Below are 13,589 nucleotides of genomic sequence, written 5' to 3'. Positions count from 1 at the left end.
ATAGTATTGATATTTGAATAGCATCGGAGGCTAGTTTAATCCGTAAATACACATGCGACAGTGTTCACTATTTTAATATAATAATATATTTGCTAGTTTATTTAAAAAAAAATATTTATTTCATTCACACAATTTATTTTAGCGTCCTAAATGTGTAATATCAATTTAATAATCTACACAAATAAATAAAATTGGAGTGTCTGTTTGTAATATTAAAATAACCGCTTTTTGCTAAATTCATATGTATGTATACACGCTACATATACCAAAATATTTTTTTTTGCATTTTTGTCTGTCTGCTTTTTCCGGCTAATTTCTGATACGGCTGGACCGATTTTGGACTCTCACTGGCAGATAGCTGAAGTAATAAGGAGTAACTTAGGCTACTTTTATTTTAGTTTTTTTTTTTGTTATTACTCTGCCAACTAAACAATAATGATTTTGTTAAATTCCACGCGGACAAAGTCGCCGGCACAGCTAGTATATATGTATACAGTTACATTTATCATCATAGCTAAGTAGTATATTTCTTATATTTAAAAACTTGTAATTAATAAAAAAAATTATCTATCACATTTCAAGAAAGCGAAGAAAAACCGACTTCAATTATATCGACAAGTAATACAACGTAGGTAAACAAAAAAATTGTTACTGTTGTAAATTCCTTCAAAAGTTGTAATCAGATCTCGATGAAATTTAAATGTGACCACATGATAAACATCGGCTTTCGATTAAATTAAAAATCATCAAAATCGGTACACCCATTATGCGTATTTTCGAGAGTTTCCTTCGATTTCTCTGGGATCCCATCATCAGATCCTGGTTTCCTTATCACGGTACCAAACTAGGGATATCTTCTTTTCAACAAAAACAGAATTATCAAAATCGGTTCATAAACGACGGAGTTATCTCCGAACATACATAAAATATATATATACGGTCGAATTGAATTAGTAACCTCCTCCTTTTTTTGAAGTCGGTTAAAAATGTGAAATATTAGGAAAATAATCTGTTTAAATAAGGAACGTAAAAGCTCTTTTTCTTTCGCTTCCACATCACTTCTAGTAATTCATAGAGATAAAGATGTCGTAAGTAATAATTAGTAAAAAAAATTGTGATACTTTTCCTAACAAACCGGCCAAACATACTACCGTCTTGTGTAATATTATAATACTTTAATTGTGTGTACAAGTTAATCAATATTAATTGCACTGACCTTACATAATAGTCGTTAATAAAAAGAATCAGTTTATATAGATTATGTAAATTTAGTTTTTATTAAATTTAATAGCGGCGAGTTTGTAACATACAAGCTCAGATCCCTGGGCGGTCTCTTAGTACTGTGTTTTAATGTGTGTAAGCAGATGAGGAAACGGGTCGCCTGCTGTGTCATTATAGCTAGATATTGGCATTAATTAGTAACTTTATATTTCCACTGGCAAACATGGTATTTTAATGCGGTTTTATTTTTGGTAGATTGGTTAAAACGGGTGCATTAAGGTTTTGAAGTTAAATATCTGTTCTGGCAATGCTGAAGTTTCAAGTTTTTTTTTTTTTTTGTTAATTAATCTCACTTTTTGCGGTAAAGTTCATCAATAATTTACTGAGACGTGAGACATAGAAGCTAAAATAATAATAACACAGATTTAATTATTGCTACACTCGTAATTCATAACGGAACATGAAAATACTTAATTTGGCTTTATCAATTAAATATAAAAATGTATATTGATTAAAGCTGTGTGGCTACAGCAATAAAGAATATAGCCACCCCCTCTCTTCCCGTGGGTGTCGTAAGAGGCGACTAAGGGATAACACAGTTCCACTACCACCTTGAAACTTATAGAGTCGACCGATAGCGGGATAACCATCCAACTGCTGGCTTTGAAATACAGGCCGAAGACGAGCAGCAGCGTCTTCGCTGCGACAAAGCCAGCCCTGCGGTCACCAACCTGCATGCCCAGCGTGATGACTATGGGCAACACACGAATTCACGCCATTTTTGGCGTGAACTTGTGGAGGCCTATGTCCAACAGTGGACTGCGATAGGCTGAAGAAGAGTAGTGTTGTATTTGTTGTTGGTTGTTCGTTAAATGGTGTATTTTGTTATTGTAATCATAATAGGAACGTAGGCAGGAAGGAAGGCAGTACTTTTAAAAAATGTAAATGTTTAATTTCTAGAGTTATAATAATTAAAAATATATCTTTAAATCTAGTGTGGTTGCTAATCGCGCTTATAAACTTGAGCGTTTTATTTTGCATGTTTAAAAGTCGATATAACAGGTTTGGTCCCCGCCAACGATGCTTACACCCCTACCTAGACTATCACATGTAGTATCTAGTCTTTGGACTAAGTAGGCGGTTTTTCTCGTATTTTAAATTAATGAATCACATATTATTATTATTATTAAAGTAAGTAAGGTAATAAGGTAGCTAGTGCAAGTCGTATGGTAACGTTTAAATGTGATCGAGATATGAGTTATCCCGAATAATAAGTAAATAATAAATAATATTCTACGTTTTATTACTAATCGATGCTATTCGACGTCGGTTTTTTTTTCGTTTGCGAGCAAACACAATTATACCTAAACGCGTTTATGAGCGTTTCCTCATTGTGCGCGTTTTATGGCCGCAATAGTATTCTATAGTTCTTCCATGTTATGGCGGAAGCGTGTTCTATTAATCTACCAGCAATCTGTATGTACTGGTACTCGTAGTTATGATCGAGTATTTTATGATTAAAACAGATATGCTAAAAGGTTGCGTGCAGTTAACATTAACTAGCCCTTGACTGCGGGATGTCCAGGTCATTACCCGACGATATACAAACAAATATACTTTTATACATTTATATAATTAGTATCTAAATAAGCACCATTCAATACTTTTAATTATAATGCACAGTAGTATTAAAAATATAACTGTATTTGTATATATATCATTACAGCCTATACAGTCCACTGCTGGACATAGGCCTCCTCAAGTTTACGCTAAAAAAACGTGAACTCATGTGTTTTGCCCATAGTCACCACACTGGGCAGGCGGGTCGGTGTATATATATAGATATGTATATATAGGCATTTGCAAATACGGGTATAAATAATATTAAAGACAACAACATCAACATACATCCACAATTTTTCTTCATTTCAAGCTTGTTGACTACTGTCAATGTAAACAAATTTCTTATATTTGCAATAAAATCTTAATATATATAAATCTCGTGTCACAATGTTTGTCCTCAATGGACTCCTAAACTACTTAACCGATTTTAGTCAAATTTGCACACTGTGTGCAGTTTGATCCAACTTAAAAGATAGGCTATATTTTATTCTGATATATTATGTTATTATTATATTTCAGAAAAAAATAAGGTGATACGAAGTTCGCCAGGTCAGCTAGTAGCACAATAAAGATTTTACGTCCGAACATATCATGACGTTGTTACGAAAACATCTGCTTATATTGAAAATGATATCAATAGATCTACAATATCTTAAGATAATAAATATCTCTAAAATATGATTATTATATGGGTCACAAGATCAAAATAAAGATGTTCTTTAAGATATGTATGTAGAAACAGTTAATTTAGAAAAAAAAAATGTACTTGTTTTGTAATATTTATAGCAGTGGGATGTTACGGACTAAATCGTCGAACGAAAAATTGTAATATTTTTTTTTATCTGTGGTTAACAATAAATAAAATGTATAAAACCTATCACCGTATTAGATTTATATAACATTACATTTCATGTGACTCTTACTTATACCGTATTCAATACGATAATTACACGCGAGAGTTTAAGTGAATATACCTTTCATGGCATAATAGTCGCTATTCAAAATTCAAAATTGATTGAAGTTAAACTTTACGGTAATTATGATGCAAATAATACACTTAAGCGTAAATTCAATTTAAAATTTTATTACCTTACCAATAAAGACTAATTTGCAATATTCATATTGTTCTATGTAGAACCATTCTTGAACCTTGTCATAACTATTATTATAAGGACGAATTTTGCGTGTATCACTTCCAACCACTACTAACAAGTTCACTAATATTAGTGGAAGTTGAAGGAAATTTGACCCGTATAGCGAAACAGTAAGTTCTGAAATTGTTTATCATAATAGAGGTATCCAAGTTTCCAACCGTTTAGGCATTTAGGGCAGAGACGATTATGCATTGTAGTTAGGTAATGTCTTAATGTCTGGTTCTATTGTCACCAAGATTATGTAAAGGAAAACATTCAAATTTCGATGGCAAGGGATCGTAGGCCAGCGTCTGGCGCGTAAACGTCGGGTTGAGCAAAGTATTTCTAAGGTAAGAACAGTTTGAACCGGTTTATAACATGTCGGTTAGTTTTCCGAAAATCGATGAGAAGGACTATTGAAACGTTTAAACGCTTTTTTTATTCAATTCACTATTTATGCTCAATCCGCCATATCTGCCATATGTATAATATATCCTCCAACCCGCATTGGAGCAGCGTGGTAGATTAACCGCTGATCCCTCTCTTACAAGGGGAAAGAGGCCCAGTAGTGGAATAATACAGGCCGAAGCGTACTATTTATACTCAATAAATCATTCTATGGCGCATTTTCTTCAATATTCACTATATTCTCTGAATGAAAACGACAAGACTCTTTTATGTTGATTTATTCGAGGAAATATTTTCCTTAATCCACCACACGTTAATTTTCTATTTTTCGAATTTTCTCTGAAACAGGATGAACTCCTTCAACAAGGTTTGCTCACAAAGTATTCGCTGGCATGCTCGAGGTTCATTGTAACGACCAATTGAGAACTTCAAATGTCAATCAACTTGTATTTTTGCAACCAAACATTCTACCATCTATTATCGATTCACATTTTTAATCTACTAGGTTATGGTTAAGTAAGCCTCTTAAACGAAGCAATTAGGCATTTTTAGTAATGACGGACAATACGGTTTTAAGTACATGTAATATTAAAAATATTAGTTCTTTTATCTAACTTTCCATAATCATTTAGACAAATAGTTAAGTATAAAGGTGGAGACAAAATGAATAAATATGCTGTAATTTAGGTTACTGTGTATGGTAATTGCATTGTACGACAATGAATGACGAAGGTTGCCCAACTGCCTAACTGGCTTAAATTAATCGACACGCTTTCTCCTGAATTATTCTAATGCGTAAATATTTATGGGACGAATGATGCGTGGTTGCATAAGTGATAATGACTGTTCTTTGTCACTTTAAAAAAAATGTCACTAAAGTTGACTTCTAAGAAAAGAACCACAAAGTAAAAATTGCTTTCATATTTTATGGTAATTACTCAATCTTCGCAAAATTCCCTAAAGTGTGGGTAACGCAAACATAAATCGTACAAATCGTTAATCGGAAAATAAATTTTTGTCACTAAAAATATTAGAAACTAACTATCAAAATACAAGTAGTATGTATGATCGACGTAACGTAATTATGAAGTTTTTTGTCAAGAAAACTTACCATCGTATGAATCCGGTATATACAGCGGTTTCCCCACCAGCTTCCCTTTCTTCCCCGACAGCGGTACAGCCTCTACTCTTCTATGCGCCTCCAACACTCGATAAAGAAGCACAGCCCTATCCTCTCCCTCGAACCTCACAACACGCGGCAACGAAAACTTATCCACAAACTCTTTGAGCGTCATCACATCACTACTCTCATCCTCCGGCTCGACGGAACCGTTCCGTCTTCCTAGAAGAAAGTTTTCCGACCATTCCGAGTTCGGTGGTCTCCTTTCCAAGAAGTCCGGGCGCCGCTCGCTACTTCTAGGCTTGTACCTCGGAGGCCGATCCCTTCTAACCAGCGCTTCGTTTGCTTCTGCCAGCCATCTCGTGACGAGTCGTTCTCTTTCAACATCGAGGTATCTCGGTTTGGAGGCGTCGCAAGCGAAACGGGCCGCATCGAAACAGTACTGAGGGGGTGGTGGACGGAGACGGGGTGGGAAGAAACGGGGTGGTACGTAGGGTGGATGCGGGGCGTAGGCGGGCGGCGTCCTAGGCCCGGAGCCCTCTACTGACGCCGTGCGGAACATTCTTTCAGGCCATTGATGCTCCTATCTGAAACAAGAAAGAAAACGAAAAACTTAGTACATAAATATATACTTTACGAGTATAAATTAATTTATTGGTCCTGTGCAATCTTGTTAACTAACGGTCTTCTAATTCTTTCAACATCAATATAATATGTTAAGCTATGTTATTACGCAATTCCAGTTATATCTACTGGATCGAATTCATCAGTAAAACATCAATTCAATTAATTTCGACTAAAATGTAAATCGTTGTACACTTTAAGCAATGCGATAACTAACAAGGCAAATTACATGATTGTACTCGCATTTGTTACTAAGCCGTATTACTCGTAGCGTGATATTTTATAGCCTACAGTTTTCCGGAACAGGCTTTAAATGCTAATGGAAAAGAATTTTTAAAATCAGAATTAGATTCAGAGATAAAGGCGTTTAAAAAATAATCAAAACTTCAGATTTGTATCATTATTATAGATTAGAATTTAAAGATACCCTCATTGACCAGTTTTATAATTAATTAAATGACTCGACAGAATTTGATACCGTTTTTGTTCGACTTCTTAGTACTTGAGATATCTACGAGTAAAGAATTACTATAAACTTTTAAAGCGAATCAATGAACTATATAGGTACTACTTTGATATGAAAATGACGGCAAAAAATATAATGATCATAACAGGAAAATCTCTTGTTATTTTGTGTAACTTTTATTACTGTAAAAAAAGTATGGATCATACTTTTGATTTCGATTCATGAAATATCGAGGCGCCGCGTTGGCGTAATGGTCACAGCCATGGATTGCATCTATTGCGCTGGTTGCGGATTCAATCCCCGCAAATGACAAACATTTGTATTGGCCATACAGGTGTTTGCCGTGGTCTGGGTGTTTGTACAGTCCTTGTGGGTCTCCCCACCGTGCCTCGGAGAGCACGATTTTTTCCATTACGTATTATACAAAAAAACATTTTTTTTAATATTCACAAAATATTTCACATCTGACAATTATTATTAAATAAATATGTGCCATTTAGCCGGGAGACACGCTTAGTTAATGAGTAAGTACGGTAGACGAGCTTGTGAGACGTTCACGGCAAGCACAGGACCACCTGTAGCTGACATTATTCCTGAAAGCCTGGGGCAGGAGTCGCGTGGAAAGATGGTTGGACGTATTTATCTATAAAAAACTCCTATTTTATATAAAAGAAGACATTCCTGCGGTTGTACCAATGTTTACAATGACTACTTTTTATTGGCAGCCAGTCAAAACAAGATCTTTAATAGCCAATGTTAAGCTTGAATACTATATTTTCCAATGATTAAGAATGTACCAAAAATTCAATACTTCAATAGTTCATTGATTTCATTGGTCAATTTTCAAATGTTGTTTTAAGTTATGTAAGACATTAATTACAAACACAAATGTAGTAACAGATGGGTTAAATTTGTAATAATATTTAAAAAGTATTATTTTAAAATATTTCTCTATACGAATATATTAAAAACACTATTTAAAATTTTAAACTCTAATTATAGTGTAAAAAAAATAAAATAAAACAACAATAGCTTTTATACCTGTAGCAATAAGATAAAAATTTGTTTGCAAGAGTAATCCACCTTACGATTTTCTCACAGATAAAACAGAAATAACGTAGTGTGTCCTAAATGGCTCCTATGTTATGTTAAGTGCGGTTTGTTAAAATAGTTTCAATTAATTTAAAATTCCTGTATTAGCCCGGCGGCTTTGTGCGGTAAGATTGGTAAAGGAAATATACTCAGAGTGATAACCTCCCTAGAAGAGTAACGATGCGTTAAACCTTTTCTTTTTGTTAATCAAACCTACGTTTTATACAAAGATTAAATATTAGGTAGGTTAGGTTGTTGGCGGTGACTACATTGTGTGAGGAAATCGCGCCAATTCTTTATTTTTATTTTACATTCCCGTATATTTAACACGTAACTGGACTATCCGAACCCACCACCTGTTGCAACCATACACGGACAATAATGCAACGTATATTTTGCAGCGATCAATAAATTGTCTACACGGTCATATATATTTATGCGTAAAAGAAATACCTATATTTCTCTGGAATCTGGATAGTAAATATTTGTTTGTGGCTTTACTTCGCTTGTTATTCGTGCCGTTATACGACTATATACATTAAAAAAAACGACTAAAACTCGACAAAAAGGTTTTAGTACACATTTTTGTTGTAGTCATGCCGTAGATTTCACTGTGGTACATTTTAAGAAATTTCAAAACAAGACGACATCTCAGGAAATTATCTTTTATAGATAACTAACAATGTTTGAGTATGCTTCTCGTGTTTTGAATGTATGTTTCATAAAACAATAAGAATTCAACAGTTAACTATTAACCTCTGGTAGATCGGACTCCCCGAGCGCGAGCTTCCGTAGTCTACCGCAGGGTTGAATTCAACCCCAGCACTCAGGCTACCGCACCGCCCGCCCGCGCGGCGCTAACCTCGCATCTCTCGCGTAATATGTTTCAAAACGAGTTAGTGGGGTTGAATGCAAACACGCGGTCAACTGCGGAGACAAAATTTGTGGTGTGAAGTTACCCCCGCAGGAGACTACAGCGTACAAGACTTATAAGATCATGACATATGAGTAGAAAAATAATCTGGGGTTGAATTCGACCCCGTGGTAAACAAGTCATTAAATACCTCCTATTTTTAAGGTCTTTAAAATTCAATCAAGGTTGTAATCTCGACCGCACCGATTAATCTGTTTCATTCTAAATTACATTGATGAACTGAACAAAAAAAAATTGTAAGAGGATTAGGTTAAGTACAATCTTTGGCAATGAAGATTAAAAGTAATAAAACACGTAACGGTTACTCACTTTTTATAATCTATACAATACTAATATTATGACTATCTCATGTAACGGCAAGCTAGAAAAAGAAAAGATTAGGTAGGTTGGGTTAAATAAATTATGATTAATTTTTTACTCTTACTTTTTTATTACATAGCAAAAAAGGCTTCGTGTTAATCTAAAACTATTATTAATCGTGTATCATATTAATTTTTATCTTTTAGAAATTCACATACTTTCTTATAACCTTTTTGCCAGAGTTATTAAATTGTTTTGAATTTTATTAATAATATTATGTAAAACTAGTGTAAAAAATACTTAATTATTTCTGACACAGATCCCATCAAATTCCTTTATTACCTTCGATGCATAAATGATCGTATTAAATTATCTTTATCTCCGCTAAACATCTTAAAATTTAATTTGGTAAACATTTATATGTTCCTAAATCAATATGCCTAGAACATAATTTCAGTGACCGTAAAATGTCAACAACGTATATAAAAATTATACGACATAAATCGTGAATAATATAATTCTGGTAAAACTGATGTGAAGTGACGTGTTTTTGAGTATTTATTAAGAGCCATTTCACAAAAATCGGTAACAATCCGCGAAATTGTAATATTTTGACGTCGTTAATCTCAGTGTTGGATGCAATAATGTAATTTATATTCTTGAAATATAATAGAGCAACCTTTGTTGTAGTCTATAGTCAGATCAGAATTTTGATTTATATTATGTGTATAAAATTATTAACCTTTTCATCAGCCTCCTCCCTGGGTAAACGGTCGCAATGTATACTTTGAAGTCCTACTTTTCAATAACCTCTACGTTGAAACCATTTTAAAAAAATATCATAATATGTGGAATATAATTTTGTTGTCCACTATCATAGATTTTTATTCCATTTGTATCTCTATTAAACGATAAAAAAAATTTAAAGTTACGAATATTTTTCAAATAAGTACAATTTTAAAAGCGATAATTTCTCTTAGAAAACTAAGAAATTTTAACGAACTATCTTCATCAAAGTAAACTTACATCATTAAGGAATACAAAAAAAATAATTAAAAGATGTAATTATTTTTAATACATTTTATATTAAATAATAAAAAGATAGTATATATTGCCACGCATCAAGCCCGGTAAATCAGTCGAGCGCTAGCGCTCTTAGAGGTAAGGTCCACGCCAAATTCTGCGCAGCCGTCTCTTTAGCTCACACGCGCCAAGCGCCTGTTGTTATAGCAGATAAAACGCATTTGATACTTTCATAATAAAATATAAATAAAATAAACATATTACGAAAATGACTGTAAAATAATATAATGATAATTTCTGTAAACAAATGTATAATTTAATTTTCTTTTCTCACACTATCAATACAAATAGGCATTTCAATCTGTTTGTCTTGTTATTTGTTAACTAATATGTTTGTCGGTGTCGATGTCATTAAATGCTTTTTTATTCATATCGTAAATATTAGATTCATTCGTAAACTGAAAAAACTAAATCAATTTAAAAAAATTGTTTCATAAAATTGATTTTTTTAATTTTATTTTAAATTTATTGACTGTTGTTATATAACATACTTGAAATTTTTAACAAATTAATTATGTAAAAAACATTTTATACCATAGTTATAATTTTTATTATACATCAGAAAATGATCACGATGGTCTTTTGGTTGTCACACTATACGTACTAGCACAAAGATCGCGCGGCTCGTACGACTCGCGCGATGCGACCAAATTTACCTAAACTTGCAGAGCGTAAAATTGTGAAATGGCTCTTAATAACACATCATCAAACTTTCAAAAAAATAAATAAACAAACTACAGTTTAATATTATAGGTACTTATTACGATCTTTACAAACTACGTTTGTTCAATACAAAAGTACAATCGTATTTCTTAAAGATGATCATAACACAACAAATAAATGTGGTAAAAAAGGTACACATGTTAGAAGTGAAACTTCTATGGCAAACTAATTTTTAAGACTCTAGATTTCCGTTCCAGCGCCATCGACAAGAACTTTACCGTTTCATCAAAACGTTGCCGTCTCATCAAAACGTTGCCGTTTCATCAAAGCGTTGCCGGTATATCAAAACGTTGCCAGTTCATCAAAGCGTTGCCGGTTCATCAAAACGTTGCTGGTTCATCAAAACGTTGCCGGTTCATCAAAACGTTGCCGTTTCATCAAAGCGTTGCCGGTTCATCAAAATCAATCAATCAATCATCAACGAAGAAATGTCCAGAAAAATTACATTATGATAAATGCATATAAAACATATATTCGTACAATTTAAATGTCCAAGTATCAAGTTCCCTCCCGGTCCCGATGTGCAATTATGCTAATGACGTGTATCCACTTTAATTTGTTGCCATTAATACTTATTTGTTTACAAAGCTAGTGCAATCAACATACGTGTAATTAAAACCCTCGGTAAACCTGTTCGCGATTACTAGAGTTATTCAACGTAAGTAAAAAGGCATCCTAGCAGGCATATTATTAAGTAAACTCGATTGTATTCTACTATTTATTATGTCAATTAAAACTACGAGTATATAAGGAGTGTAAAAGAAAAAAATGCGCTTTTGTTCATAGATGAAAACTGATGACAACTTGATAAAAGTGTGATAAAAATACGAGAGAAGAGCAATCGAAATTTTGCACTTTCTGGGTCCTACTTACATTCATAATTTAACTACACTTGAGTAAAAACAAGGAAAAAATATATTATCTGTACAGCAGCATTCCGCGTGGAAGTTATTCATCATCATCACTTCAGCCTATCGCAGTCCACTACTGGACATAGGCCTCCCCAAGTTCGGGCCAGACATCCCGGTTTTCCGCAATCCTTATCCAACCTGCACCGGCAACCTTACGCTTTAGATTAATTCATTCAACACGATAATAAAAACTAAAATGTTCATAGTTAAAAGCAATACAGGTAATAAGGTAAAACTCTGGTATCTTGAACAACTTTCACGTGAAAATGCGTTTTAAAAAAAATATATATTAAAAATATAGATTCTCCAACACATTCGACTGTAACAAAATAGCTAAAAACTTAACTTTACTCCATTAATTTAGGTAACTGTTATATATCCGAGTATAGCAGTTACCTAAAACCCAAGCATTTAGTTGATTATGCTCTAAAGACTGTATATGTATGATTAAGATACGCAACACACACACACACACACACACACACACATCAGCCTATCGCAGTCCACTGCTGGACATAGGCCTACACAAGTTCGCACCAAAATTGGCGTGAACTCATGTGTCTTGCCCATAGTCACCACGCTGGGCAGGCGGGTTGGTGACCGCAGTACTGGCTTTATCGCACCGAAGACGCTGCTGCCCGTCTTCGGTCTGAGTATTTCAAAGCCAGCAGTTGTATTATTCCACCATCGCTCAGCTTTTTAAGTTCCAAGGTGGTAGTGGAACTGCGTTACTCCTTAGTCGCCTCTTACGACACCCACGGGAAGAGAGCGGGTGATGATTAAGATATTTACATTTAATTCATTAAAAACTAATATAGCATCCATTCAATTTTCGTTTAACACCTTATTGAAAAGCGTTTGAGATTGATAAAACGTTTCCCGTGCAACAATCAATCACAAGAAACCGTGCAGTCATTACTAGAACGAAGTAAACGCACGCAAAGGAACGCTTGAAATAGTTTAAGATTAGCAATTATATCGTACCGTTTACCGGTGGATGGTTTAAAAAAGGATGCTATGATCAACGATTTCTATTTAAAATTAATAGAAATTTAATAATATATAAACATATAACGATTAATTATAATTCAAGGAGTATTTTTTAACACGCATCGCGAATGTTATTATGTAAATTTAGTGTTTGGGTGATTTTTTATACGATAGTTTCATTCGAATAATGAAACGGTAAATTTAGATTTTTTTATAGATATCCTAAAACCAAAGCTATTTTTTTTTAATTTCACAATAAACAAAGATTTTTTATCTGTATAACCATTAAGGGAAGACAAACTGAAGTTGGGTATAAATTTCGTTATCGGAAAACATTAAAATGAAACTGTCGAAGAATCAGAAAAGACTCATATTAATTTTTGATGATTTTTACAATATTTTGCAAATTATTCATTTACATCTCTGTCTGTACTTCGAAATACATAATTATAAATTTTAAAGGCATTTACCGGGTTTTGTAAGTAAAATACACGCAGATGGAATAGATTGATGTTCCCTTTGATAGGTAACAAATGAAGCTTCAACTAAACTAGAATAGACAGTAATTAATAACCTGACAGCACCCTGAACGGACCGGTTAAGATTATTAATGAACTTAAATGAAAATTCTGTAAATGCAGTCAGTTGAATCCTTCTATTTGCATAAAATATTCTTATTTATGGATGTGGTATTTCTGAAACTCATCTCAATGTCGTTGCTCTTCTTTTCTGTAATGTATTAACATAGTTATTATATTTATTCTACGAATTTTAATTGTTTGTTGAGAAAAATAGCGCTTTACAAAAAATTATATCTTAGTCAATTGTTCTTAAATGAAATGAATACGTCATTTAAAAGCATTTATTTTTATTTTTTATATTTACGTAATTATAATTTTAATATTGATGACTAAAATTTTTCAAAGTTACAGAAAATCTAAAAACATTTTAATAACACATA

At 33.2% G+C, this 13,589-nt stretch overlaps 1 protein-coding gene across 1 annotated transcript in view; it reads right to left on the bottom strand.

Moving 5' to 3' along the window:
* LOC123665781 overlaps positions 1-6,067 on the bottom strand; it is an 86,981-nt gene extending 80,914 nt beyond the window's left edge. Inside the window, exon 1 of the mRNA XM_045600042.1 lies at positions 5,497-6,067. Coding sequence (XP_045455998.1) covers positions 5,497-6,067 — 571 coding nt within the window. The remainder of the gene's footprint in view (positions 1-5,496) is intronic.
* Between the last annotated feature and the right edge of the window lie 7,522 nt (positions 6,068-13,589).

The sequence above is a fragment of the Melitaea cinxia genome, chromosome 24 (assembly GCF_905220565.1).
Source record: "Melitaea cinxia chromosome 24, ilMelCinx1.1, whole genome shotgun sequence".
NCBI lineage: Eukaryota > Metazoa > Arthropoda > Insecta > Lepidoptera > Nymphalidae > Melitaea > Melitaea cinxia.
The sequence above is the reverse complement of the archived record's forward strand: the minus strand, read 5'-3'. Positions and strand labels throughout refer to the sequence as shown.